The following is a 27,808-nucleotide window of genomic DNA, read 5'->3' as shown; positions in this document are numbered from 1 at the left end:
ATTCATAGAGTTAATTCAATCAATAATGGATATGCGCCGTTATAACTTAATGGAAGAGTCAGATTATCACACGTAACAAATTTATACACAAATCCATTTATTTTATGTACAATATGTAAACAATAACATAAAACATATAAAACAGACATGCTCACAAATCAATGTACAACCAAACGGTGACCTCTAGCACAGGCAGACTTTGAATGAGCTGAGGCAACAGCGCTGCGGACATTCAGAAGAAGTTTGTACTTGTTCTCAAATAAATTTTAGACACGTAGAAATATGATATAATTGAACATACTATAAAACATACACTATAAATATTGTTTGTATTTTCTTACAAAAATGTACAGTTTACATTTTAATTATTTTTATAATCACACATTTTCTGTATACTTGTAATCTGGAACTACAATACAAAACTGGTAAATGCAATGATGGTTGTAAACTGTGTTGAACTCAATATACCCAAACACTGCTCAAAACCATCCTTTGAATTGAAATTGCATAACTGAAGAATGAAATGGCACCATGACAGTGTGAACACCTAAAGTTGCGTTTTAACCCAAATTGTCTAAGTCGACAAAATAATATCAACATAGTACTTCAGAGAAGCACTACATTTTCTGCTTTAGGTTTTACAAAACATGTTCATACAATCCTGTTTTTGAAAGGAAGTATTTTAGCGCCACCACAAACTAAACAGACTCACGTTTTGGACAAATTACTTTCACAGAGATTTCACTTGACTTAAAGACACCGTCTAAGATCAAATGTCCAATCACAAAATTGAAAGGAATGGAAAAACAATTGATTTGTCACAGAAGTGCAGGGTGCAAGTGTTGATTACAGTCAAACACCTGCATTTCACTAAAAAAAGAGATTTACACAAGCTAAAATGAGTTTATCAGAATATTTGATCGGAGTATTTTTGATTACCTAAACTGTAATTGTAATTCTGGATTATTTTTGAAGATATGAATGTTCGAAAAGTTAGTGGTTTGATCCCAGCTACAGCCAGTGCACATTGCTGTTGTATCTTTAGATAAAATACTTACTGGTGTAGGAAAGTGCACACAACCTTTGGAAATTGTCCCAAATAGAATAATGTTTACATGCAAAAGTATCATGTACAGTATCTTCATTTACATCCACTGTTCTGGCAAAAGAAACTAATCACAATCTGCCTGTCGGACAAAACCTGAAAGAATTAATTAAACCAGTCAGAATTACACTTAAATAGGGCTGCAAATATTGATCATTTTGCTGATTGAATAGTCTCGCAATTTTTCTTTCAGTTAATCAATTTGTTCTTAACGCAAAATGCCTGTAAATATCAGATTTTTTCTAAATTTGATAAGATGGAGTTAAGATGACATTGCTTAAGGTCATAAGATAATAGTTTCCACCCCAAAAAAATTAAAGTACACATGTCCTGTGTCATTTTGATGCAATTCCTGCTGTGTATGAGTCATTTACTTTTATTCTACACATTTTATTTTGCATTTTAGCACGGTCTATACTTTTTATTATTATTTATTATTATATATTATTATTATATATTATTATTAATTATTACAATTATTATTACTATTATTATCATCATTATTATTATTATTATTACTACTATTAATATTATTATACTACATTGTTTTATGTTGCACCCTGAAGTCCTGATAAGTTATTTAATGACTAAATCAATTGACAGTTATCTCAATATTCAATTAGTTGAAATTAATCAATTAACTTATTGCAGCCCTACACTGAAACATGTGAATAAATCTACTCCTAATTACCAAAGAGATCTAAACGTGTCAAAGATACTCAAATCGAGATGAATATTCTGATTTCAAGGCATTTTAACATGTGTTGGCATCTATGCTTGCAGTGTTTTTTCAGTCCGTCTCAGAAGGACGATGTGTTAGGTCACTGTAACAGCGGCGCCTTCTTTGCTTTTGTCCACACACGCAGGGGAGGTGCTCTTCTCTGCCCCAGCTCCAGGACCAGGGGCAAGAGTCTGAGCGGCCGGAGAAAGACCAGAGGATTTAAGAGACGGGTCTGAACTGGACTCTGCTTCAGGCTCCTGCTGCGACGCTGTGGCTAGAAAGACAAAGAAAGCAAGCAAAGAAAAAAGGTTAATGACATGCCTTTTCCCCTGTATACAGTATTAGCGGTAAATTTAAATCATCTTTGGTGGCAGTTGACTAAATATCCCGTCTCCAGGGGGTTTTATGCAGTGTTCTACTAAGACTAGAAAGGCACAGACAATCATAATTTGCAGAATTTTATTTATTGCATTTTGGTTGTAAAATGTTACTTATTGCCTTCATTGAAAAAGCAACCGATTAAAAGCTTAATTATACGCATACATTTATAATGGTACAACAAATAAAAAGTAGAATTTGTTATACTCATTTATTGCTCATTTATAGTCTGATTTGTGTGTGAATGAATCGTATCTGCTGCGAACACGGCTGATCAGAATCAAAACTGAGCACTTGCAGAGGCTGTTAATGCCAAGAAATTAGTATTTTAATTTTAATTGCATTGTGGTCTAATGAAAACTAGGGTTCATAGCTACTATAGCCCTGGAAATTGTGGCGGCCATCTTGTGACAGTATGAAGAGAACATTCTAATGGATTCAGATTGATGGTCATTGATTAGGACAGTTTCCATGCGATTAACAAATCAAAACTAAAAATTATCACTTTAAAATGGGACAAAGTCCTCAAAATGTTGCATGAAACAGGAAGCTGAAACCCATTGATAGAAAATAATGTAAAAACAGGTCCAGAAATGCCTTTAATTTAGGCCGTGGCTACAGAGCCGCAGCGCGGTCAAATAGCCCAGCAGTTTCAGGAGTCGCGGCACGGCCATATAGACTGATGGCTAACCCTAACCCCAACCTTAATCTTAACCCTGACCTTAACCCGGTCTAACCCAGCGTGGTAGCCCAGCAGTTTCAGGAGCCGCGGCACAAAATAGCCTAGCAGTTTCGGCCGCGCTCTGTAGACACTCCCTTTAATTTAAGGCCACTGACCCAGTAATGACTGGAACTCTATCTGTGTCTGTGCCTGTTTTCACTGAATTAAGAAAATTAATATTCACCCTAATAATACTGCACTGGTCTAAATTCAAGAAGAAAAAGTAGAAGAAAATGTATTTATACAGCAAATTTCATACAGAAACTGTTACAATGTACTACATTTAATGCAGAATTACAGCGTGTTTGCATGTCAATACACCATATGGACAAAACCATTGATAATTAATCCATTTACATTTTTCCCACTAAGATTTTTCACATTAGAATGGTTAAACATGAACATTAGATGAGCTAAAGCACAAATACAAAAACCTCAAATCAATCAAGAAAATTGCAATAAAAAGTGCTCTCCCTGTATTAGTTTGTTAGTTTGTCTGTTGCCAAAGCCATATAAAGTGGTTCACCAAGGATTTGGTTCTTGTACCAGCCAAATGATCACATTTACATGAGGTCAAAGGCTTGATTAAAGTCACGGTTGAATGTGTAAACTTTATGGCAATTTAATTTTGGATAATCATTTGCATATACAGGCAAAAAAGCAAAAGGCCTTTAAATTTAAATGTCTGATTTTGCATGCTTCTGGTAAGAATTCACATATTATTATCGAGGAGACATACATTACATAAATGTCATAAATAAAACACAACTATGTTTGTGATGGCACATTCAAAATGATGAAACTCTGGGTAGTATTGAGTGATCAAGTTGAAGAGAAAGAATTCCGTGTCTATGAATGCCTATGTCTGACTATAGGTTACCATGGTGCTGTTTTCTTAATGCTCAGTGTATTTTACAGCCATAACGGATATTTGAATCAGTAATAACAGTGTAAAGTACAATATGATGTTGGAAGTTGTTATTTACACTGACATTTCAAGAAACTTTTGCTTAGTTTCATGACTTTACCAATCTAATCTTCTTTACTGGTGAACTACAGAGTGGAAGTGATGTAGACCGCTCCCAAGTAAGTCAGACCCCAGACACCGTGACTATTGGCCGTTTACCTGACTGTGTGCAGGACTTCATGTGCTCGGGCCAGTGCGCCTGCTGACACGGGTAGTCGCAGTAGCTCGTGTTCCAGCAGCAGTAGAAAATGGCCTCCTTCCTGCAGTTTGCGCACCACTGTTTCTTTTTGGTCTCGTCGATGGCCTGCTGTTTTTCCACCTCCATCTGCTTCTTCACCTCGGCCACCATACGCTCCCTCTCCTGCTCCAGACTCTGCCTCATTTCTGCCATGGTTAGTTCTACAGTACGGATGAAGAAAAAGAGATTAGTGCTGTTCAGTAGGGTTTCGCTGAGAGTCCTCATTTAAAACTACAATTATTTGAAGCCATAATTTATGTACTTTCAAACGTTGACTAAGTGTCCTGAGATGAGTGAATCAACAAATCGCAACTAATCAATTGTTTCAGTGATTGTAAACCAATTTATTAATTTAATAACTTCCGTTGTTATGGCAATTAAGTTCACTTTGGAGAACAAGGGAAAGGTTTCACTGCTAAAATATACAATTAAGTAGATTGATTTGTGTAAAATGTCCAACATACATGTGACCAACAAGTCAACAATGCACAGAAAACGATTTTTTAGTCTGTACAATTTATTTTCTCTCAAAGTTGGCAGCCCTATGTTAACGAATACAACCGGAAGGAGGATTACGTCATATGGCGGCGCCCAGACGGGTGAATAAAGAGACTCCAAAACGTTCCATGTGGTGAGGAAAGCAGTTTTATGAATGAATCAATAGGGTATTGCAAAAAAAGGAGGATTTTTTTTTATTAAAAATCTATTTTGTAGAATGAACTCTTGACATTTGCCTCATCGGGGTCAGGTTTAGTAAAATCTGATATTCACGGGTCCTTTGCCAGTCGTACGTTTCCTTCAGTATTGCATTACAGACTTGCTGCAATTGAAGCATCACATTTTATCCATTCAACAGATGGTCTTCAGAGCTCCTCACCAAGCTCTAAAGTAATTTACGGTGTGCCACAGGGTTCGGTACTCGGTCCAATTCTGTTTACTCTTTATATGCTACCATTAGGCAACATTATCAGAAAGCATGACATTAACTTCCACTGCTATGCAGACGACACTCAGCTGTATTTATCAATGAAACCTGATCAGAGCGATCAAGTAGACAGACTTAGTACTTGTGTGAAGGTATCAGCTCCCGACCCATGTTAAATATGCTGACACAGTCTCTTCATTTAAGTCCAGGCTTAAAACGTTCCTCTTCGAAATCGCTTATGGTCAGAGTAGTTAGGAACAGAAAGATAAACCCACAGCTTCAGCTACGCTGCCCTAGGAGTAACTGTGCTGGGGGAAGTATGACAGCTTGAGCACTATCCTCTTCTTCTTCTGACTACTTATGCTATCAAACAATATTTATTTTTTGATTCCACTTGCAAACTGTTCACCGCCTTCTTTTCTTTCTCTCACTCCTGAGGACCTGTGGACCCAGATGCCCCTCCCCTGGTGAAGTGGTCCCTGCCCTGTGTGGACGGTCCCTCATCTGCCTGAAGAGTGGCTCCAGTTCGCCTCAGTCGGTCCCTCTTCTGCCTGAAGAGTGGGTCCAGTTCGCCTCCGACGGTCCCTCTTCTGCCTGAAGAGTGGGTCCAGCTTGACTCAGACGGTCCCTCTTCTGCCTGAAGAGTGGGTCCAGCTCCAGTCTCCTTGTGTCCGTCTGTCCGTCTGTGAGAGTCGGATCTCTCCTTCACTGGAACTCCTCCAGGTTTCTACGCTTTTTTCCCAAAGAGGTTTTTTTTGTAGTTTTTCCTGGCCGAGAAGGAGAGTCTAAGGACAGAGGACCCTGGGACATCGTCCCTCGCCACCACAGACATTGTCTGACTTCATCGCCACCACAGACATTGTCTGACTCCATCGCCACCACAGACATTGTTGATTCATTTCTCCCTGTGGCCCTCAGAGGCAACTGTTGTTGTGATTTTGGGCCTTACAAAAATAAATTGATTTGATTTGATTGATGAAAGTCTCTCCTGGTTGAATTATATTTATATTAACAAACAATGAAAACCTACCCAAGTTATGTTTCATTTCTGCGAGCTCCTGCTGATGTAACCACTGAAGCTTCTCGATTTCTATCCGCAATCGTCGAATCTGAAACGGCACACACAAAAATACGTGAATGCGTTGCAGGGAAATCAGCAAGTGTGAAAGATGCATCACAAACTTACTTCAGCAATCGTGTTTCCGGACGTGCTTTTTGAAAGATCGTTGTAGATTTCAGTCATTGTTCCTTTGATTGTGTCCATTATCTGCAAAAAACACACACATTAAAAGATAACAGACATTAACTTCAACAAATGCTGTGTTTTTAAAGTTATTTATATCGTTTTCACCATACATGTCATTGTGCCGGAAGTATCAAAAGTAGGCTGAATAAATAATAGTTTGTGTATCCACTGAGATTTGTCAAATCTTGGGACTAAAATGAAATCAAATGAACTGGAGTCTTAGTATTTTACAAACCTTATTTGTATACTTGGCTATGTCTGCTGCTACATCGGCTGAAACCGTTGGGATTTGCACGTCACCGGACACGTACGAAGAGCCACTGGTGGAGAGTGCATTTTGAGGCGTGTCTTTCTGTTGCCCTGTACAAAGACAATTAACAATATTTACAATTAAAACGCATCACCTTAAATACTACACAATTGTAGATCCTAGGAAAGAATTGTACAAATGCTACTTTTTCTCTCAATGATCATAATCTGCCTTTGTGCTATTGTCTCAGTTAGTGTTTGGACAGGAGGAGGATATCATTTATGACAATATAAAGTCAATGAAAAAATTGTCACTCTTTGATATTACGAAACAAAATCATATTGCGTATTTTCTTACATCTTTAGAACACATTTATACCTTTGACAGCTTGTCTGGTCTGATAGCGAGTGCTGGAGGAGGAGTTTTGGCTCTGCAGATGCTGTGGACTACGTGTTTGAACTTGAGATTGCACTGCTGACGTCTCTCCATGCTGCTGCTGCTGCTGCTGCTGCTGCTGCTGCTGTTGTTGCTGCTGCTGCTGCTGTTGCTGCTGCTGCTGCTGCTGCTGCTGCTTTGGGACTTTCGGTGTGTGATGTTTTTGTGTCTGAAGCTTAGACGGCGTCCACACTACCGCCTGCTGTTGTGTTGGTTGTGGAGTTGAGTCTTTGGGCAGCAGGGGGCGCTGTTTCTTCAGGGGTGCCGGAGAGGGCGAGGAGACGGCAGCAGGAGGAGGGGTGCTGGTTGCATTGTTAGTGGTTGTGGAGGATTGGCTGGGTGCAGAGGCTGTGGCCATGTTAAGAGCTGCAGTGAGCACGGGCTGCTCCTTTTGACCGGAGGCTGATGAAGCTGAAACAAGACACAAGAGTTTACTGAAAGTCTGCTTTTATGTAGAATGTCAAACAGGACTCAAAGAATGTGATCATTGTATGGCTCACAGAACAACTGTTGGAAGGGTTATTGTCAGAATTTTAGGAGCAACAATGTCTGATTTAATTGCAATAATGATAATAATAAATAAACATAAATTACTAATTAACATACTTGTAAATCATAGGTTATTATCATAAATAGCAGGTCAGTTATACATACGGTTTAGGTTAGGAATACACTTATCGGAGCCAATGAGAATAATTTCCCTTGTAGATCAATAAAGTCCAAGTCTGAATAATAAGTTTGTGTTATGGTAAGAACCCAACTTTTTTTCTCATAGTAGTAAATCATGTTTTCCCCGGAAAGTATTCCGTAAAAGCAGAAGTACATGCATTTCTAATCTAATTAGTTACCATATGATGCTTTTGAATGAGAGCAGATTGTCTATCACCTTCACTTCACCCTGAAAAAGCTGTTTTAAAGCTGTGCTTGTGTCAAAAACAATAATGAATATGAATACTAGTGATGTGCTTAAGGGTTTGTGAACGCCAAGAACAAGTCAGACACATTTAAATACCTCATCCTTTCACTGTTTGAAAATCTACAGCTTTATGGTTTGGGACATTTCAACGTGTACAATTATCTTTACTGTCAACATAATATGATGCCTTCAACCTTTCCTACCTTCTGATTTCGCTGTTGTTTCCTTCTTGATTGCTCCTGGATCTCGTCTAGCCCTCTTTGAGTCCCGTCCTCCATGTTCTTCCCCTAAATCGATCACCAGCTCCCTCTCCGAGTCTGAGTCCTGTTCTGCTGCTTTTGACGCTCCCTTTCCCTCCTCGGGCGCCCGGGCCTTGTCCAGAGGAGACTGCGGGGTCTTGCTTTTGTCCTGGGCGTCAGAAATGCTAACGCCAGCACTTGGCTTATCTTCAGCTGTGGTTTTCTTGACTTTACTTGCTTCTGCCTCTTTACTGTCCCCCTCTGTGGCGGCTTTGGGCCTCTTTCGGTCCGGTTTGTCCTTGTGTTGCGTGGAGCTCTTTGGCTTGTGCTCGTCATCGCTGAGGTACTCGCTGTCGCTCGAGTCCGATTTGTCCGAGTCTTCCGAATCGCTGTGGTCCACGTCTTTGTACACGTCTTCAGAGATCTCGTCTATACCTGGAAACAGACAGAATCGGGCTCAACTACGTGAATTAATGTAGCCATTTCATTTCTTCTGAGTGAGTGAGTTTTGAATGGATGAACTTTGACCCAGGAGGCAGAGGATAATAAATTTGTGGGTTGAGGTCTCTAGACACTGAACGTTCAAGGAAGACGTTGAGGAAACAGACAAAATCGGGCAAAATAAATGGTTGATACAATAATAATGCTCTGCAGTAATTGACCAAGATGTTTTTCCTGCCTTGTTCACCCGTCTGTCTTGTGTAGCTTTTAGTCTACTTTACAAAGATGTATACTTTAGTCTGGAACAATTTTTTCCAATAATTTTGATGGTCTGGATTGACAGGTGTATTAGCCAGAGAAATCAGAAATACATGGCCCTTTTGTGTCAGAACAAGGCAGTCATTTAATAACACAGAGGACTGAGAAAAAGGGAAGACTTCTATGAGATGAGAAAAGCACCGGATTCAGAAGAAGTCGCATTCTTTCACCTCATATAAACAGAAGGTAAAAGAAAGATAATCGAGAGACGTGAGTTACAATGAAAGCGTTATTGGACTGTCCCAGAATGTAACCATTGTCGGATTTACTCTCAATCCTCCTCTATCCTCTATCTGTCCTCTATCCATCTTTTGGCAATTTCAGCCGAACCCTTCTCCGCGCCATCTTCACCGCAGCAGCAGAACCATCAGCCTCTTAGCCTCTCCATCTCATCCCCTTCACCAACACCAGTGTCTAGCTCTACACTTATTTTCACCTTTATTTTCACCTTTGTGACATCAGTGACATCTCTTCCTGGAGGTCTAAACGCCAAAGCTTATTCATTCAACAAACTATTCACTGCATATCATGAAGTCTCTCCTGGGGGATTTTTCTGGCCCAACATAGGTGTAACTGTTCATTTTACCTAACTGTGCCTTGCAGCTCTCAATAGTCTTGTCCAGGCTTCTCAGGGGTCGTTTTGGTGTGGCAGGGGCGACCGTTGCCCCCTGTTGCTGCTGCTGCTGCTGTTGGACAGTTTCACTCAGCTCCTTCAGGTCCATCTCAGCCTTTACTCGATCTGAAAAAATATTAAACACGGGTCAGAACTAAATGTCACGTGTAGATATTGAGTTATATGCACTTTACTGACCAAGATTGAGATTCAGAATTCCCCCTGTGCCTGGGGTCCGCTCTGGTTTTGGTACTAAGCTCGGTTTTGGACTTCCCGTTGTGCTGCCCGCGGTGCCCATTTTGCCGGACATGGGTGATGCTGTGAATAAAAAGATAAACAAGCACAATTTTATTATCTATCTGGAATTCATAGTTAGGGGTTCTCAAACGGATATGGTACGCCAAGTTTTGTGCAGTATTTCGAGTCAATTTCCGTCTACAATCTAAAACATAATTTTCCCGTTTAATCCTTTGTATTGTTTTGGCTTTTGTAACTGTATGGATATTGCGGCTGACTTAAAAGAAACATGGTTGATTTATCAGTGGGTGTTATGTTAGGGTGTACAGTATGATTAGAGGTGGGAGATATACTGAATTTCAAAAATTTATAAAATCGCAGTTGTTATTTTGGAGATCTGCAAAATTACAATATCGAGGTGAAATTCCTTCCCAAACCAGAGTATTAAGTGGCATTTCTGCCCTTTTGAGGTCAATTTGATGATCCAGTCCAGTTTTGTGCGACACTTGAACCTTAACCAAGACATTTACAGGCAAAACATATTGTTGAGATATTATTTGTTGTCAATATCGCCCCAAATATGATTACAGCTTTTCGTTTTAGTATTACTGCTTTAGTACCATAGACGACAGGAAGGGGGCGTTTGTCTCGATCTTCTGATGAATGTAAAATGTATGTATGTTTTTACACTAAATAATATCAGTTGGTAAACCTATTTTTCCGATCAAATGGATTGTTCATGCAATTTAACTTTGAGGCATTGGAATTAATAGTAAAACCAGGCTGATATTTTTGTTTGTGCCGACTCAGTTCTTAAAAGACTTTAGTGCCATAATAGCGCCTGCATAAAATGTGATTACACTGCTCACTTAGGAGTTGAAACAGTGTTGTGGATGCCTGAATAATCATTTCTAGTGATATTGTTTCCCTTATAAGAATATTATTATTTGTTATACAGATCAGTGTACAGCATAAGGAGTAATTAAGTTTGCGATTATTTTTCTCCAACTATATATGATTTAAAATGATCAAAATCAGCCCTCCATGTCAAGAGTTTATCACTATTGGCTCCTGTGGATTCTGTATTCTCTAGCTTTTCATTTAAATAAAAACAAAAAACCCTATTGGTCGATCTCTAATGCGTATTGTATTTGTGTAGTTTTGAATTTAAAAAAAAGTATTGATTGTACAAACTCTGGATCAGGTTCAAATCTGGCAAAATGTCGACTGGACCCAAAAGGAAACAAAGAACAGTTTCTCATTGAATTTCTGAATCTTAATGCAACAGAAATGTGCTAAAAGATGTCTTTAAACATTTCAGTTGAGGTTTAATTATCAGACAAATGTGAAATGTCTGTCAAATCAATCACAAACGTTCATTAAAATCCCCTTATCTTTAAAAACATAAATGATATATTGCTTCGCCGGTCAGTCCCATATGGCGTTCAAATGTTCTGAAACCACATGAACACACCCTTCTGCGGCGCCGCTGCTCACCTGTGCAGTCCATAGACTCCTCCCCGGTGCTGTAGTGAAAAGCCGGGTTCCTGATGGCCTTCTCCGTGTCCTGCTCGCCGTCCGAGCCCGTGTGCACTGAGGAGTTTGTGCTCATGGGAGAACGCGGCATGTCCGTCATGGAAACCCTCCTGCCCATCCCGCTCGAGCTCTTACTCAGCACCATTTTAGGCGACGCCGTAGTGTCAAAGTTTAACCGGAGTTTGTCGGGCTTTTCGATTTTAACCGTGCCGCCGCTGGGGTTATTGGGGTCCAGCAGCATCTGAAGCTGATTGTTGGGCGTGTAGGGAGTTCTGAAAGGCGCGTAGTTGAAAACCCCGAATTTCTTGCGGATGTTTTCCACGTACACTTCCATCTCCTGCATGGCGCTGTTGAAAATGCTCTTTGTCTTCTTCACAGAGAACGGGATTTCTTTAGACATCAGGTAACAGTTATTGATAGGAACCCAAGCTCTAAAACGAAAGATAAAAACAACAGAAATGTAGCAAGTGCGAGTCTCATTTTGGATGACGTTTAGGCAATAAAACAGAAGTAAAAGAGTCGGGCTGCAACGATTAATTGACTGATTGTGACTATAAAAATATAATTAGTCGTATTTTGATTATTGAGTGTCTGCGTGATGTCACGCAGGCACAATATGTTCTTGTATTTCACCTATTTTTATATAAAAATACGTGAAATTTTTATATAAAAATACGTGAAATTTTTATATATTTTCCATGATTTTTCATTTAGCCAGTTTCAACTCCTTAACGCTTCAACCGATTTCAACATGTTATACCTCATTATGATCGCTTTCACAGTAGTACGTGTGCCATTACTTTTGAACAACTTGTACTTTTTGCAGAATTTTCAAAAGTATTAGTACTTTTTCCCCATTTAAATGAATTTGGGCATTATGAGTGTCTGCGGAATTCTTTAGAGTTGAGAGAGCGAGAGAGCGAGAGAGAGAGAGAGCGAGAGAGACTCCAGCAGATTTTCTAGTTGTAATTGTTCTAAAACACATACGAAAATACCTACATACAAAGACAGTTTCTTACTTCATCAATAAAACACTTGATTTGTAAATATTCTTAATCTAGAGGACTACAGTTACAATATTTCAACCTTTATTTGGTAAAAATGTGTTTGAACTCTCAATGTACAATAGAAATAATTGCTGACTAGTTGACTAATTGAAAAAAAAGAATTCCTGACGAGTTGATTACAAAATAATGTGTTTCTTTACCGGTCATGCTGTCCAAAGAATCGAGCATCAACCTGACCATCCTTTTCCCGAAGTGCTTTTGCCGGCCAAAAAGGAAAACCTTTTAACTTTGCCCAGACCAAAGGATGAGGCTGACTCTATACAAAATGTACATTGATCATGAAAACATTAGACAATTATACATTTGAGCGTTTAACTTCTGAACCTCAAACGTTAACACTTACACATGGCTCACAAAACCAGTTTTCTCGTTTCTGACATGAAGATAAGTAACACTCTGGACACACTTCAATCTCATTCATCTGAAAAGAGTAAAACATCTGTTATTATTCATTTATAAAACAGACAGAACTTCAGGATGTTACTTTACCTCATGTTCACAGATCTTCACTATAACCTTTGCGGTTGCTGTTAATTTATGATTAGCTGAAAATTCAAAGAAAAAAAGTAAATGAAAAGTCTTTCTGAAGTAAAAGCAGCTCGTCAATGGTCTGTAACATACCTCCGTTATAAATAATGCAGTTGTGTAATATCCATTTCATATCAGCTAAAAAGGCTTCAGTGCAGCCAAACATTTTCTTTTTTATATTCTAATAAAAGTGATCAAAACAGACACATGTTTATAACAGTGAGTACAAAAGATCTGATCCTTTATATAAGATGATGTACCTTTTCTAAGGTGCACAGGTCCATGGGGTGGAAGATGTACTCTGCATAATCTGGATGTTGTTCCAGAGACACAGGTTTATGAAAGGGCTCGGTCTGCACCAACAAAAACATGTTTGAACATTGCCTCATGTTTATTTGAAATGGATAAGTCGGTGCACAGCTTGAAGCATGGAAAATGAACTTACCCCAGGCTGTTTAATCTTCTGAAGTGCAAATTTCAGCAAATAGGAGAGTTGGTCTATGTTCAACATTGTCATTGCTTTGCTCTGCGTTTCAATGCATTCAGCAACCGTTATTTTCTGCAACGCATATTTTAGCAAAAAGAAAATATGTTAAATGAATAAACAATGTTCTTAAACAATATTTTGTCAAATCAATCACAGTTTGGTTAAAAGTTATTAATAATTTGGCTAATCGTCAATTCAGTCTGATTAAGTGGAGGTATTTGAGTTGTGTGGCTGTCTGACACACGACATGCACACGCAGAGAGATACCTCACACTCTGGGCAGAACCAGTCGCCCTCAGGCTCGGCGGGCAGTTTTAGGCACTTGGCGTGGTACACCCTGGGGCAGAGCTCACAGCAGAGCACCTGGCCCTCGCGGTGGCACAGCCAGCAGTAGAAGTCGTTCCTGCCGTCCTGCGGTACAACATCAACAGGATCTGTGGTGAGTGCTGGCTGCTTCATATAGTAAAAGGGACCATGTCTTAGCTCTGACTGAAATGCAGGCAAGAGAAAAAGGGGGGAGGTTTCAAAAACACGCCAACACAAAGGTGCAGTGCAACAAAAACAAAGCAGTGTGAAGTGGGACAGGCAGGGGAAGCAGCAGAGGGTCACTGGTGTCCACTGTCCAGCACATTTCAACTTACCACCTGCAAGAGGCAAAGGTAAAACACAGGTAAAAGTCAACAGCTGTGTAGCACTTTTTAACACAAAGTTACTGTCCATTCTGCTAAATGTCAGAATACAACTGTTCAGCAGCCGATTCAGCCATAATTCAGCAGTCAAAGGTTAATCATTTTAGAACTTGAATGAATTTATGCTGTTATTGACATGTATATCGCCAAGAAGTCATCACAATACATCACGTTACCAATATTGTGAGTACAGCCCTAATCGTGGTCATATTTTTACAACCGTAATCATTATCTGGACTACGCAGACTCTAAAACACATACGAAAAGAGCTTTTATAACAAAAAAGGTGACATTATTAAATCACAATGTCATAAAGTGTAAAAATCTGCAAATACTATATTAAGTAAATTATCTCTAGCCAGTCAAGTCATCCTATTTCAACCTTTATTTGGTTGATAATGTATTTAAAAAGTCTAAATGTTCAACAGAAATAATCAACTACTGAAATAACCGTAAGTGTTCACGGTTGAGTGGTTCAGATAAAGTTGACTTCCTCTTAAGCTAGAGTGAGTGAAACTATACGCCTGTACGTGATGTGGGGCACTTTTGTTGATTTAGTCCTCCACATGTTTTCTTAAGACTTTACTTTGCCCCATGACTCATAGTACAATAGTGCAATGTCTGTTGTAGCCATTTCATATTGTGACACTAACTGAGCTACACATTTTACTCATAAAGACCTATTCATACATAATATTTATCATGTACATTCAATTATTTAGACTAAGCGTCGCATGTGAGAGTTGTTATTTTGCTTTCAAGAACAAGACTCATTTTATTATTAGTAAGAGGTGGGAGATGTATCGAAAAATTGATAATATTGTTGTTTTGACGATGAATTAATTAAAAAAAACTATTAAAATGGCTGTTTGAAAATGAAAAAATAATGAAGCTTGCAGAATAATCTAACAAACAAGTGATATTTCTGCACGTTTGTAGTTCATTTTACACTAAATTTAGACATTTACAGGCTGTTTTAACACAGTTTTTGCCTATTGCCGTAAAAATATAAAAAATATAGATATTGATACATAGATTTTTGTGAATATCTCCCACGTCTACAACATGCCACTCACTATAAATGTAAACATGTGTGAGGGGGCACATTTTCCTGCACTTACCTGATCTTTGCTACTATTGTTGACCGCGCCGGGCTTCTTCTTTTTCTTGTGGGGGCTGGGCGACGTGTCGGAGGGAGAGTGGCCATTGGAGGAGTGAGTGGGACTAGAGATCTTTCTTTTTTGAGGGGCAGAGCCTGGCGGCGGATCGAGGACTGGCAAATAACACAATTGGTCCCGTTACTATAATACAAAACTCCAAATAATATATGTGGCTGTTCATTTCTATTTCAATTGTTGTATGTAAGTCATATTGTTATGAATGAGCTTCTCTATGAAAAGACTTTTGTGGGATTTTGCTGGGAAAAGACAACAAATCAAATGTATCCATTATTATATTATTGTTATGAGGCTAGTCTGAGGCAGTATCACGATTAAACAAACACTAAACATGTACAATAAAAGGTCTCAATCGTAACAGGGGATGAAACAATAACCGAAATATCGAGACTTTGTTTCGTCAGAACAAGAATATCGTGGGCTGTCACATCAAATGATGAGTTTATTTGCTTAAATGGATTGTTTGCCGACACAGCTAAAGGAACAGAAGCAACTACATAGACCATGATTCTTTGCTCCATTTCAGCAGACAACGTGAAGAAATAACAAGTTACAAATGTAACTATAGGTCTATGAATCCCAGAAGTAAGGCTGAAATAGTTATTTAACACTTTTATACCTTAATTATTTGGATTATGACAGTCACCAAAAGCTTGTCAAGGCGTTTCAAAAGGAAAAATCATTTCTACCATTCTGTTTTTCCTCTTCAAATATCGCAGTGAACGTTGTTCAGTGAAATGAGTATCGAGATAATACTGTATCGAGAGATTTGCATATTGTTACATTCCTACATGGGACTTTTCTGGTGGAGGTTCTACCACCTGCCTGTCTTCATGGACGTGATATTGCTTTGCCTGGAATGTTCCATGGTACAGCATTAAAAGGTCATGCATTTACTCAAATATAGGGGTTTTAAATTCTCAAAAATCCCTTAAAAACATGTGTTCTTACTGAGAGCTGCGGGATCACCTTTCCACAGACCTGACCTGAAACATCTCCACGGAGATAGCTCGTTTAAGGCAGTATTGTGGAACATTTTACCCAAAGCACTAATATCTTTAAGTTAATAGTACACCTATAAAAAAGCAATCATTTGTTGATGTTCAGATTTTTAGATGTGATGGTCACTTCCTCCATCATTTGCATTTACATTAATTAATTAACTTAGCTCCGTTATCCCTCAAAGCTCGTCCACTTATACCAGTAAATTGGTAGTGACTATAGACATTTTTACTGCTCCCATCTCAATTTAACAATACTGTCCATCAACATCAACACCTGAAACCAGAAAATGGCTGCCTAATCAGGAGGCATGATGTTAAAAGCGGCATGTTTTGGCCTTATATGGCATTATTTTGAAACCTGATCTATTATTACTCTGGTATATTTTACATCCACACCACAAAACCAGCATTAATAATAGACATTTTTATAATTTAAAACACTGCGGGCCTAGAATTATAAGATTTGAAACCAAGAAATCTATGTGTTTGTACCAACCGGTGCCATATATAGTATTTAAGTATTTTAATCCGATCAGGTCCATTCGCATCACAAATTCAGTAAACAGGCCTCAAAAACCAATAACCTAAATGGATATTCAAATATAGAACTAAATACTCTCCACTAAAAATGATGCTTGATTTGAATTTCTTCTGCCTTTTTCGGCCTTGTACGTGCGTTATAGGCTTACCTTTAGGTCGTGTTGACGCATCCATCCCTTCTACCACATCAGCCTCCGTCTTTATCTCCTCCTCAGCCAGACTGCAGAGAGACGCACGCGAACACCAGCAGGAGAAACAGGGAAAGAGAGGGAACAGTCAGGAAAGGTGCTCATAAAAAAAAAAACACTTCGGCATAAACAAGTGAGTGAACCGCCACCTCGGGCACCCACCAAACTCCCCCAGGACATGTCGACAGGGACCAAGCCAAACACTACCACTGCCAAGGGACAAATAAGCCATACCTAGATACTAATCCAGACCAAATGTAGTAAGGGAACTAGATACCGGCACTCATTTGAAGAAGAATCACTTAATATGACAAAATTGTGCCTTTCCGGATTTGTTTTAGAATGATCTGGAGCTATAGCAGAAGACAACATGGTATCCATCATGGCTGGGAATCAGACAGTCTCCGACACGTTACAAGGCTAAGTCATGATAAGATCACGGTAATAATCGATGCATTGCACATGATATTCAGCGGTTTTTAAGAACCGAATACGTTTTGACAACAGTATTTCTCTGTTAAATCACTTCCAATGTCAAATGAGTTACATAAACAAGTTTCCTTCATCTTAAAAAGCAACTAAATTGTGGCGCAGTGATTAGGAGCGGGCGAAATGAGAATGGTATTCAGACGATATTATGTCAATCCAACAGAAATGTGTTAAAACATGTCTTGAAATTGATTGAGGTTTAATTATCAGACAAATGTGAAATAGCTGTCAAATTAAATCACAAAAGAGCAGAAATATCACCTTATTCCTTTATTTGAAAGATTACAGCATAACCTTTTATTTTTATATTTAATCAGCTCCTTTTGAAGCATGTTTTACTATAAAGATATAGTATATATTCAAATTTTGCATATCTTCAAAACAACGTTCACAATATTATCTACATTTTGATATAATGCCAACCTCTAGTTTTGGAAAGTTCATGGTTCATAGTTTTAAATGAATATATGGCATTAAATCTTGTTGAATTTTGTAATTTTCTGTATAAAATGTTTAAAGTTAAAAATATGTTTTATCCATGATGAGAAATCAGGGCTGTTACCATAGCGATTAACAACTAAAAAACTAATATATCTTTTGAATGGAGTGAATGGATAGCCTGTTTTATGCATGATATATTTTATCACTATTACAACGGTCCCAATTTCTCATCCCTCTGAAACTCATGGATATCAAATTCTATTGCCACATGTTCACACATTGTTCCTGTCAAATAAATGACGAGCTAAACTAGAACAATAAAAATTGTGATGTTGTTATAGCACGACACCATTGTTAACAGACAGTAATAATCTGGTCAGCTACGTGTAAGACAACTGTACTAATCACCATGGCAACATCCCTCTCTGCCAGTACATGGTGAGCGTTGCGTCGAGTCGTTGAGGACACGGTGGAGGTGCATTTCCGCTCAACGGTTTGGGAAAACACCTCATGTTTGACGAGCGCTGCGGATACTTTAAGACTGGCAGTCGAGGTTCGGTTTACAGAGCCGATTCTAAACACACCCAGGAGCCCAGAAGTGTTGGCACAAGACTGAAATATGAACCACACGGCCTGATACTAGAATCACATTGAAGATCATGTTTGTAAATGTCTAACTCACTGCTGCGACTAATGATTATTTTAGTAGAAGTTTAACCATGATTGAGACTTTTTAAATACACTTTAAACCAAATACAGGTTGAATTGTGGCGACTGAAGGCTTGAAGAAAGAGAGCATTTACAAATAAAGTGTTTTAGGTCTTTTTGTATATCTGTATAGTCCAGATAACGATTTCAAAATGTTTCCACTAAGTCCACTAATCACAATTAGACTAGGGCAATAAGATTAATCAACTAAACTATAGCAGGTTTTGTACATTGGAAGACGCCATGAATATATTTTTGGTATTTGCGGGCATTATACAACCTAAATACTAATTGTGCATTTGATGAGTTGTTTTCATTTTGAGTCAGGAGTGTAGGGTTCAACATGAAACTAGACCATGAAAAGCCATAGGGAATGGGTTGGTTGTGAGCGTACATTCAGCTGCTCTCAAGCCCCTTCTCTGACAACAGGGAAACCCCAAAGGCTTTAAGACACAGCATAAGGAACGAGCCATCTCGTAACTTCAAAACATATCCAGCAAAAGGCCAAAGAACTGAACTCAATCACACTCTTAATTGCACTGGTGATCCACTTGGACATGAAATATTTAGTACAAATATCAAAGCAATTAGATGCTTTCTCCACAAGCGTTCAGTTCAAGTAAAATCAGTCTTTCTTCAGCAAGACTATTTGACTTAAAGAACACATCATGTACAGGACACATATTCCCCGGTATGTATTATGCATTTGTCTTGTACCTTTTCTTTGGCATCTCATGTTTTAATATGGTTATTTTAATAATAAAATGACGTTCAGTCAGGCATTCTCTCATCTGGATTTGGTTTAAGCATGCCATCTACTGGCAGCAGAGGGAGTTCTAAACAAAAGCTAGCTTGCCCCTGACATGCAGACCTCAAGAACTCTCTCTGAAATTTTAAACCGTATTTTCTGAGGCTCAGAGGAAAGTGAACTTACTAAACAGGATTCATCATACAAACGTGAATGAAGCTAAATACTTTAAGTATAGTAATAGTATAGTATAAAAGTCATAACATGGTTAAATGAGTGAAGCTTCCTGTTCCCACATTAGAGCGATTGGTTAAATCCATCTGTCACTCAGGGCATGAAGAGGCTGACCAACAGCCACAGCCTGTGGGGAAAGTGTGTTGGTTTGAGCATTAGCCTTAGTCTGCTCATTATCATTCAAAAGGATGTGTGGACACGCACAACAAATCTATGGATATTTAGCTAAAACAATGTTAACAACATGTTAACAAGCTTGAATCCATCATATTTATCTTGCTGTGATTTAGGTTATTTTTTATAGTTACTTTCGATATGTGCACTTGGGTTTATGGCATAAAACTATATTCTTAAACAATTGTCAACTATTGTATTCATTGAATAGTAGTTTTATAAACTATACACAGAATCCAAAACATGCCATGTGCTGACATAAGGTTTTGTTTAAAAATCTACTCCATCGGGATGTCCTAAAACATCTCTTTAGATTAATCTGGGTCAAATTCATCCCTTTAGATTCATCTGGGTCAAATTAAATTAATCGAAAGAATTGACAACATGAATCAATTTGCAAAACAAGCGTTAGTTGTGGTCCTAATCTGAACTAGTCTAAACTACTGAAATGAAGCTGATTAACATACAACTTTAAATAATCAAAACTAGGTGTTAATATTGAGGTTTTTGCAATGTGAGTGAAATCCTAGAATAAATGTCTCCCTTGTCATTTCCCCTGTAGGAAACAGGGAAGAATAAAGCATGTTTGACGCTAAATGCAGTGACTCCTCCTTTGTCAGAGTAGCCCTGGGCCTCATTTTAAACATGTCGCCTTTATCCCCCAACGCCAAGACCCCCGAAACCCCGCTAAGGACCCCTGACCGGTCACTCTCTCGACCTGGTCAAAGCTCTGGATCACCTCACAGGAAGAGGGTTTTACAGGCCCCTAATCAAAAGGTCACGCACATTTGTGGGATAAGCCTTTCACCCCCCTCTCTTCTTCTACTTCTTCTCTCAGTGAAAGACGAGTCAGGCCTCCTCCAGTCCTCGCACAGACATTCCACACAAATGTGATCAAATGCTTGCCCGCTGATAAGCAACGACCAAGGCTGCCAGACTGATACGGCGAGCGATGGCTGAGAGACAGAACAAACAGAAACAGTTGCAGAATCAACAACGCCATGATGAAGTCTCCCTCGCTCTCAGATCGTGGATTGTATCCATTTGTTGATTGTGTTACATCGAGGAAGAGAATCCACAAATGTTGAACCAAATCTTTGACCATTATACCATTTCAATATGGCTGCGATATCAAGATTACTGCTATATTATAACAAACAATAACTTCAAATATGTTCAAGCCTTAATGTCCAACACAAAATAAAAACTAAACGAAGACAAAAGCACATCTAAAGCGAGGCTGAAAAAGGAAAAACTAATAAAGCAAGTTTGTCAAGTATCGACAATCAGCCACTAATCGATATTAAAGCTAGTATCGAAACTACTACTACTCATTTGAATACAAAAAAATATATATTGACCTTTCCTGAACCATTTTAAAAGGTGAACTAGTATAAAATCAAATGGTAAAATAAATAAAGTACTATTATTCTGTGTTGAAAATGTGTCGACGCAAAATCGACTTTTGCGTTACCCGACACTGCGATATCGATACTTTCCCGATATTTTGCGCAGCCTCGCATTAAACCGCGGTATCTCTTCAACCGCCACAAAATACACCTGGAATCAACACACCTTTCTTTTACTCGCCCAATCGCAACTCAACACCGCAAGACCATCGAGTCCAGTGAAGTCTGAATCTGAAACCAACAACAACCTCTCCCACCAACATTTACAACTGTGTGCGGCCCCTACACACAAGCAAAACCTACGCAGACATCGGCCGAAATATGACTGCTTTGGTTGTCAATCTCTGCAATAGAGTTTCCAGGTGGTTTCAGAGCACAGAAAAGACAAAAGGCTATCTCCTTACACCCCCACCCCCCCACACACACCACACACACCACACACACCACACACAACACACACACCACACAACACACACACACACACACACACCCCAAGAAGTTGCTTAGCTGTGAACCCTGCCAGAGCACATATTGCACTGGAGTGGATGTGTTTCGTGGCTTCGTACCAGAGTTAAAACACGGCTAACGCTAACAAGAAGCCAGGATGACCAGACTGCTCTTCCCCATGTCAAGATTTGAAGCCGTTTCCCATCCCACAAGGAAGGAAGGAAGGAAGGAAGGTGAGGCAAATATATCCTCGGGAGATTGTGAGCGGTATCCAGGCTGGCCCAGGGCGGAGGAGACAGTGTCAGCGTCAGCAGCAGCAGCAGCAGCAGCAGCAGCAGCAGCAGCAGCAGCAGCAGCACGTGTACCTGCTGGACAAAAAGGAAGCACCACACTCTCCTCATGAGAAAGAGAAGAGAGGAGCAGGCTTCTCCCGTCACAGAAAATGGAGGCCACAGCGCGCTCCCCTCCCCCTCCTCCCCGTCGTCCTCCTCCTCCTCCTCCACCACCGCTCCCCCATCCCCCACTGCAGCTCGCTCTCAGGCTCTGGCACATCCACACACAAGAAGGACCAAAAGACATCTGTGGACAGGACAAGCTCCATGTTAAAAAAAAAGACAGAAAGTGCAAACAGATCGGCTTGTTTGGGTTAAAAAAAATTTGTTAAAATGTCTTTTCGGGTTTTCTGTTTTGGTGTGAAAACATGGGCCATTTCACTTCAAAAACACAATAAATTTATCATCAAATCAATGGCAAAAACAGCAGAAAACATGGCAGAAATGAGCCAGCTTGTTTGGGTTCTATATGTTGGTTAAAATGTCTGTTTCTATTGTTTGTTTCATTCATCACCTTGTATTATATGCGTTCCTTATTTTAGCCATAGTTTATATTTGGCATTTATTGTTCATTGCTTTATGTCGCACTAAATAATCAAAGCAAATTCCTAGTTTGTGAAATACTGCAAAAATGTCATGATAATACAGCACTTTGTTTAGGTCGTCGTATTGTTCAATAGAAGGGAAAAAACGGCTTCAGATTTCTGTCTTTGGTCTGGTTTGCTGATGTTCTAAATGGAGGTCAAAGATTTTACATAAAAGCAACAAAACAATTCTAAAATATAAGCTATAGAAAGAGAAAACAGCAAATATGGCCCTTGTTTGGGTTCAAAATATCGGCTGAAAGGTCTTCTGTGTTTATGTACCCTGAGACAATGTGAGCCATTTCCACTGACAAAAACACAAATATAATACCAAATCAAAGAAAGGACTGTAGACAGATAACGGATAATACAGCACTTTGTTTGGTTAAAAGCCAGGCCTCAGATTTCTGTTTTGCTTTTGTTTTATATGAAGAATGCCAAAAACCCACCTGAAATAAACTGCAGAAATATATTGTAATTGAACATAATCGACAGGCAAACGATTCTATACCTCAAAATACTGGATGGGTTCAAAACATAATGCAGTTCTGTCTGAATGCAAGTAAACGCTCTACTGACTGATTGCGTCAGACTACGAGAAACAACCCACAGCTCCTGAGATATTACTCCATTACAGATTTTATGGTAAATTGTTTGAAAAAAGAAAGACATTTGCCTGGTTTGTTGCTAGAGAAAAGAGATTTGTGAATAGAAATGATATGTTAATGTTAAACGGTCATTTTATATTTTTTTTATTCTCATTTGGATGCAATTAAAGGCTTGATTTTATTAGATCTGGAAAAGAGACGGTGGCTGAAAATGAGCTCAGACCTACAAACCCAGTTCATGTGTGAACTTTGAACTGAGAGTAATAATAAACAGTTAAGCCTGTGTCTGACTCTCTGCTCACAGATTATTCCTACAGACAAAGGAAAGGTCTGACCAGGATTGCCATCGTGCTGCACTACAGGCTGAATCAAAGATGGCTGTGGAATTTTCCAGAAGGCCTCTGCGTCCTGCTCTCCCTCTGATTGTCAATCTTTAACCTCGAGTGCAGCTGCCATTGGTTGCGAGGCCATCGGGGTGGAAAACTATTGGTCGGGCGCGCGGTGCCACATGGATCTCAGTATGTGCGCCACTCTTCCTCTTAAAATCATTTTGCTGCAATGCAGAGATTTCCCCTGCATTAAAGCTGTATAATACTTCACTTTGGTGTCTATTTTGGTTATTGTCGCCCGGGCTGACCTCTGTTGGGAGATTGTAACCATGGTTGTGGTGTAAACAAAGTCACTCAACCTTGGCCTGGAAACTTCCATTTTATTTTCCAACTAGCAAATTGTTGTTAGGGCTGCAACTGACCATTATTTTAGAAGTCAACTAGTCAGCGATTATTTCTATTGGATATTGAGACTTTTTAAATACATTATCAACCAAATAAAGGTTGAACTACGTTGTCTGAATGCTTCTAGATAGAGAATATTAACAAATAAAGTGGATTATTCAAGAAAACCTGAAATGATTGACTCTTTTCTGACATTTTGATTTAATAATGTCTCTGTGATCTTTGTGATCAAACGGTCTTTTCATCTGTGTTTTAGAGTCAGTCTTATCCAGATAACGATGATCAAAATACGACTGCAATTCTTTTTCACATTCAACTAGTCACGATTAGTCAATTATGTATTTATTTATTTGTCTATGGGAGTTTTTATTTATTTATAGGAGATCTTCTACTGAAAGTGTTTTTCAGACTTCCTATAAGTGATCTGTTCTTCTGTATCTGCCTCTGTATCTTCCTGCGTTGCACCAATGAAATTTCCCCACGTGGGACAATAAAGGAATATCTTATCTTATCTTATCTTATTAATTGCTTCAGGCCCAATTGTTGTAATATTCCTCTTGAGCCAATGTTACAGAAAGAAATGAGCTCCATAAGTAGAACAGGAATACAATTCAAACGCTATCAAGTTACATGTTTATGGACAACAGGACAATATGGACAAGTACACAATTTCTCATGTTTTAAATGTTGATTGTTGCGAAACACTTGCAGCTTTAATCATTGTACCGGAGATTAATGTCTGTACAACTATAAACATGATCAAACTAGTCTCCTATTCTTAACACGATAGAATGAGAGAGCATGTTTTGGTGCTCAGACTGTGGATGGTTTTGAGTTCAGTTTCTGCTTGGTACTTTGGAATGGTGTTATTTACTGCAGACAAAATGGCCACTGGCTCCGAGTGCAGAGGAAGCAGTTTCACAACAGTCAACAACTGCTTTTGGCCTGAGACAGAGGATTACACTACATTTTAGTGCTGTCACGATACTAAAGTGTCAAACTCTATTTTGATTCTAAGGAATAGATCAAATCTCCTTTTTTTAAGAAAAGAGTCTGTAATTTTCAACACAGAATCACAGAACTTTCACCATGTGGTCTTATACTCGGTTTGATAAAGCACAGGATCATTCCAAAAGTGTTCAGGAAAGGTCAAATTCTGTCCTATTTTTGTCCTATATATATACTGATACTTTGTCAAATGAGTATCTAGTTTCAAGTTTTAGTGTCTGGTCTGAACCAACGCTACACTTCTCACTCCACTGAATCCTTACCACCATTATTATTATTTGACCAAAAGAAAGTGTAGCATGTTTTTATGCTGTAAACAGGAATACGTGGAAAAGACACCGCACTGATCAACACTTCTGCTGTTTTCTCCAGCCTTTTCTTGACCTGAAACCTGAATGAAAACCCCACCAAACTACTTACAAAAGGGAAACATACATAATACTTCTCCTGTGTGTCCACTACCCATCCCCCATTCATTCACTGCCAGGCTCCTGAACCAACCAGGCACCAGAGAGAGAACAGTGGGTACAAATCTTAATTCTCAACATCCTTTCCCTCACAAAACAGTCAAAAGGATTCGCAGTGGTGCAGTTTTTGCTTCCTGTATTGCTTGCTGCTTGTTGGGGGCACTCGCATGACCCTGAGATACAGAAAGCTGGAGCAAAGGGGCAAGGGTGAGTGTAGTTGCCCAACCCCCCACTGCAGCAAAAGGCCTAGCAAACTGAGGCCTCCTCCAGCCAGCTCCTCCTCCTCCTCCTGCTCCTGCTGCACACTAAACTCATTTTAAGGTGTGGAACGGTCAAGTCATTGCAAACAGCCATGCTCACAATACTCAGGATGTTGTCATTCGAGCTTGAGAGAGTAAAAAGTCATAGCTTACCTTTGTGGATGCATGGTACACTTGTTATATCAACACTTATAAAACATGGAGGACACTCAGGAAGGCTCTGCTCTTCAGGCAAGGCGATCAGGCCCGCAGATGTTAAGCCGATTCGGATTGGCTGCTCGGCTGACGGACAGGATCCAAGCCGGCGCCGGATTGGTCGAAATATTTCCTGAGTAATTATCTTTGTTCAGTGTAGACAGGGGCAGCAGCAGAGGCACTGTCAGAGTCCAGAAACAGTGGTAAGAGGAGAAAACAGACACAAGAAATACAAAATGTACAACCAGTTTGAGTGGTTTCAGTGTATACATACCACATTCACCGACACGGAGGAGAAGTGGCGCGTTACCAAGACGAGGAAATGGCTTGACTGCTCAGCTCAAGCCTCCATTTTTGCTGTGGGCCTTGGTGAAGCTCCTCCTCCCGCTCAGCTGTGGCAGAAAGGCAACAGAGTTCACGCTTAACAAACAGCTCTCAGGCCTAGACAGTGACATATCTGAAGATTTTCAAGCCCAGACACACATTATTTTCACAAATCATGATACTTTTTGATGAATTACTGCGGATGAATGTCTTTAAATGACTGTATTTTTAATAACATGCAGTTTTGTTTTGTTTTTGGTTGAAATGTGCTTGTTTTAATAGATGTGTACATGGATATTGGACTAGGATCCTATGAGTGCTCATTCCCGGGCCATTTTGTATTTTCCTCAGCGTACAAATGTCAAATGCTGCTCACAAATGAACAGACAATGTCATCTACCCACTGTTTTGGACCATATGTTTCCAAAAAAAAGTCAGATTATTGAAAAAAACAAGCAAGTTGTAGAAATTGTAATCAGCTCAGATAGCCGTTTGAATTGAATGTTTAAAGAAAGACTAAAATGTACCTTTTTTCACAATGTTCTTGCCGACAAAGGTTAATTTCAAGCCCTCATTATCTTTGCCTTGATATTTATAGCGTAAACGAAGTCTCAACATAACAGGGCAGACCTACTCGAAAACAACAACGATTTAGGCTACTTACTGTTATACATATGACACTTAAACTAATACAAAATGAATTAATAATGGCCTAGTTACCTGTAATTACAGTTTTTGTGACACACGTTTAAATTCTATGTCTACATTTCAATGATTAGGCATATATATATAGCTTTTCCTCATCACAACAGCATTTGCTCACATGTTAATACAATTACTATAGCTTTTCTATGGTGCAAATTTACTTGAGTATGTAGTTATTTTAGCTCTGGAGGTGTAAATATTGATCAACCAAACCTGCAAATCCAATAGCTGTCAACCTTTTGTAGGAATGCCCTGCTGTGTCATAGTTAAAGCCCCGTAATTAACATAATCATCATCACTGAGAGCCCGATAATGTAATGCTGCCCTCTGTCGGTAGAAAACTGGCATAACAGTATCTTTAGTGGTCTTCACAGTTAATGAAACGACAAAACGATACGAGTGACAAAAGCCATAGTTAGCGGAGAGCAATAAGCTTTAACAATGTTAGCAAATGTATCTTAGTGATATTAATAGCTTCAAGGCAAAGAAAAACGAGTCTCTAGATGTTAGCCGAGCGCAACAGAGGGAAGCAAATGACACATGGCACGACAGTTAGCTTATTTTAATGCTAATAATACGGCCACAAAGTCCAGTCAAATGCATTGTGTTTTGTGCAGAAATGACAAAGACTGACCTGCAAGAGTCCCCGGGATGAAAGCACTTGAACGGGGCGGGAGTGCGTGAAAACAGCTCTGGGTTTTCCTTTACAATGCACTACGATACATCTAGAGAAATTCGGAATTCTGTTTTGTTGCCGTGGCAATTGCGGCGGCCATCTTGTCACTGTAAAAGCGGCACAAACGGTAACGCAAAAGAAAGAAAGGCTTTTTAAAAACAGAGGCAGAACATGTGAAAATGTGTAATACTTATAATGTGTGGATGTCTGCTTGTATCTGTGTGAAGGTTTTTCTTGGGATTATTGAAAATTAACTGTAAACTTTGGTCTTTGGAACAGGATGGGTTAGGATGGGTTA

General features: G+C 39.2%; 1 protein-coding gene across 1 annotated transcript; it reads right to left on the bottom strand.

Moving 5' to 3' along the window:
• Positions 1 to 80: 80 nt before the first annotated feature.
• On the bottom strand, positions 81 to 27,552 carry LOC140362903 (MYND-type zinc finger-containing chromatin reader ZMYND8-like). Its single transcript, XM_072449189.1, has 23 exons — positions 27,469 to 27,552; positions 26,080 to 26,197; positions 25,764 to 25,986; positions 16,929 to 16,999; positions 15,179 to 15,330; positions 13,636 to 13,857; positions 13,327 to 13,440; positions 13,142 to 13,234; positions 12,975 to 13,062; positions 12,843 to 12,898; positions 12,697 to 12,774; positions 12,494 to 12,609; positions 11,248 to 11,717; positions 9,712 to 9,831; positions 9,487 to 9,639; positions 8,106 to 8,576; positions 7,132 to 7,397; positions 6,930 to 7,092; positions 6,537 to 6,661; positions 6,242 to 6,322; positions 6,086 to 6,164; positions 4,052 to 4,291; positions 81 to 2,100 (listed from the first exon to the last, which is right to left on the bottom strand). The coding sequence occupies exons 3-23, from the start codon at positions 25,775 to 25,777 to the stop codon at positions 1,922 to 1,924; spliced, it is 3,351 nt and encodes a 1,116-aa protein (XP_072305290.1). The 5' UTR covers positions 25,778 to 25,986; positions 26,080 to 26,197; positions 27,469 to 27,552; the 3' UTR covers positions 81 to 1,921.
• Between the last annotated feature and the right edge of the window lie 256 nt (positions 27,553 to 27,808).

Source organism: Eucyclogobius newberryi, unplaced genomic scaffold, assembly GCF_026437365.1.
Source record: "Eucyclogobius newberryi isolate DKJ021-1_F unplaced genomic scaffold, fEucNew1.0.hap1 SCAF_17, whole genome shotgun sequence".
In the NCBI taxonomy this organism is placed as follows: Eukaryota; Metazoa; Chordata; class Actinopteri; order Gobiiformes; family Gobiidae; genus Eucyclogobius; species Eucyclogobius newberryi.
This window is presented reverse-complemented; position numbering and strand designations above follow the sequence as displayed.

Excerpts from the sequence above, each read along its gene's own strand:
- LOC140362903 (XM_072449189.1), bottom strand. Across the intron at positions 13,063-13,141 it reads ACCTGTGCACCTTAGAAAAG|AATATAAAAAAGAAAATGTT; the intron begins GTACATCATCTT and ends CACTTTTATTAG. Across the intron at positions 12,899-12,974 it reads CTGCATTATTTATAACGGAG|CTAATCATAAATTAACAGCA; the intron begins GTATGTTACAGA and ends TTGAATTTTCAG.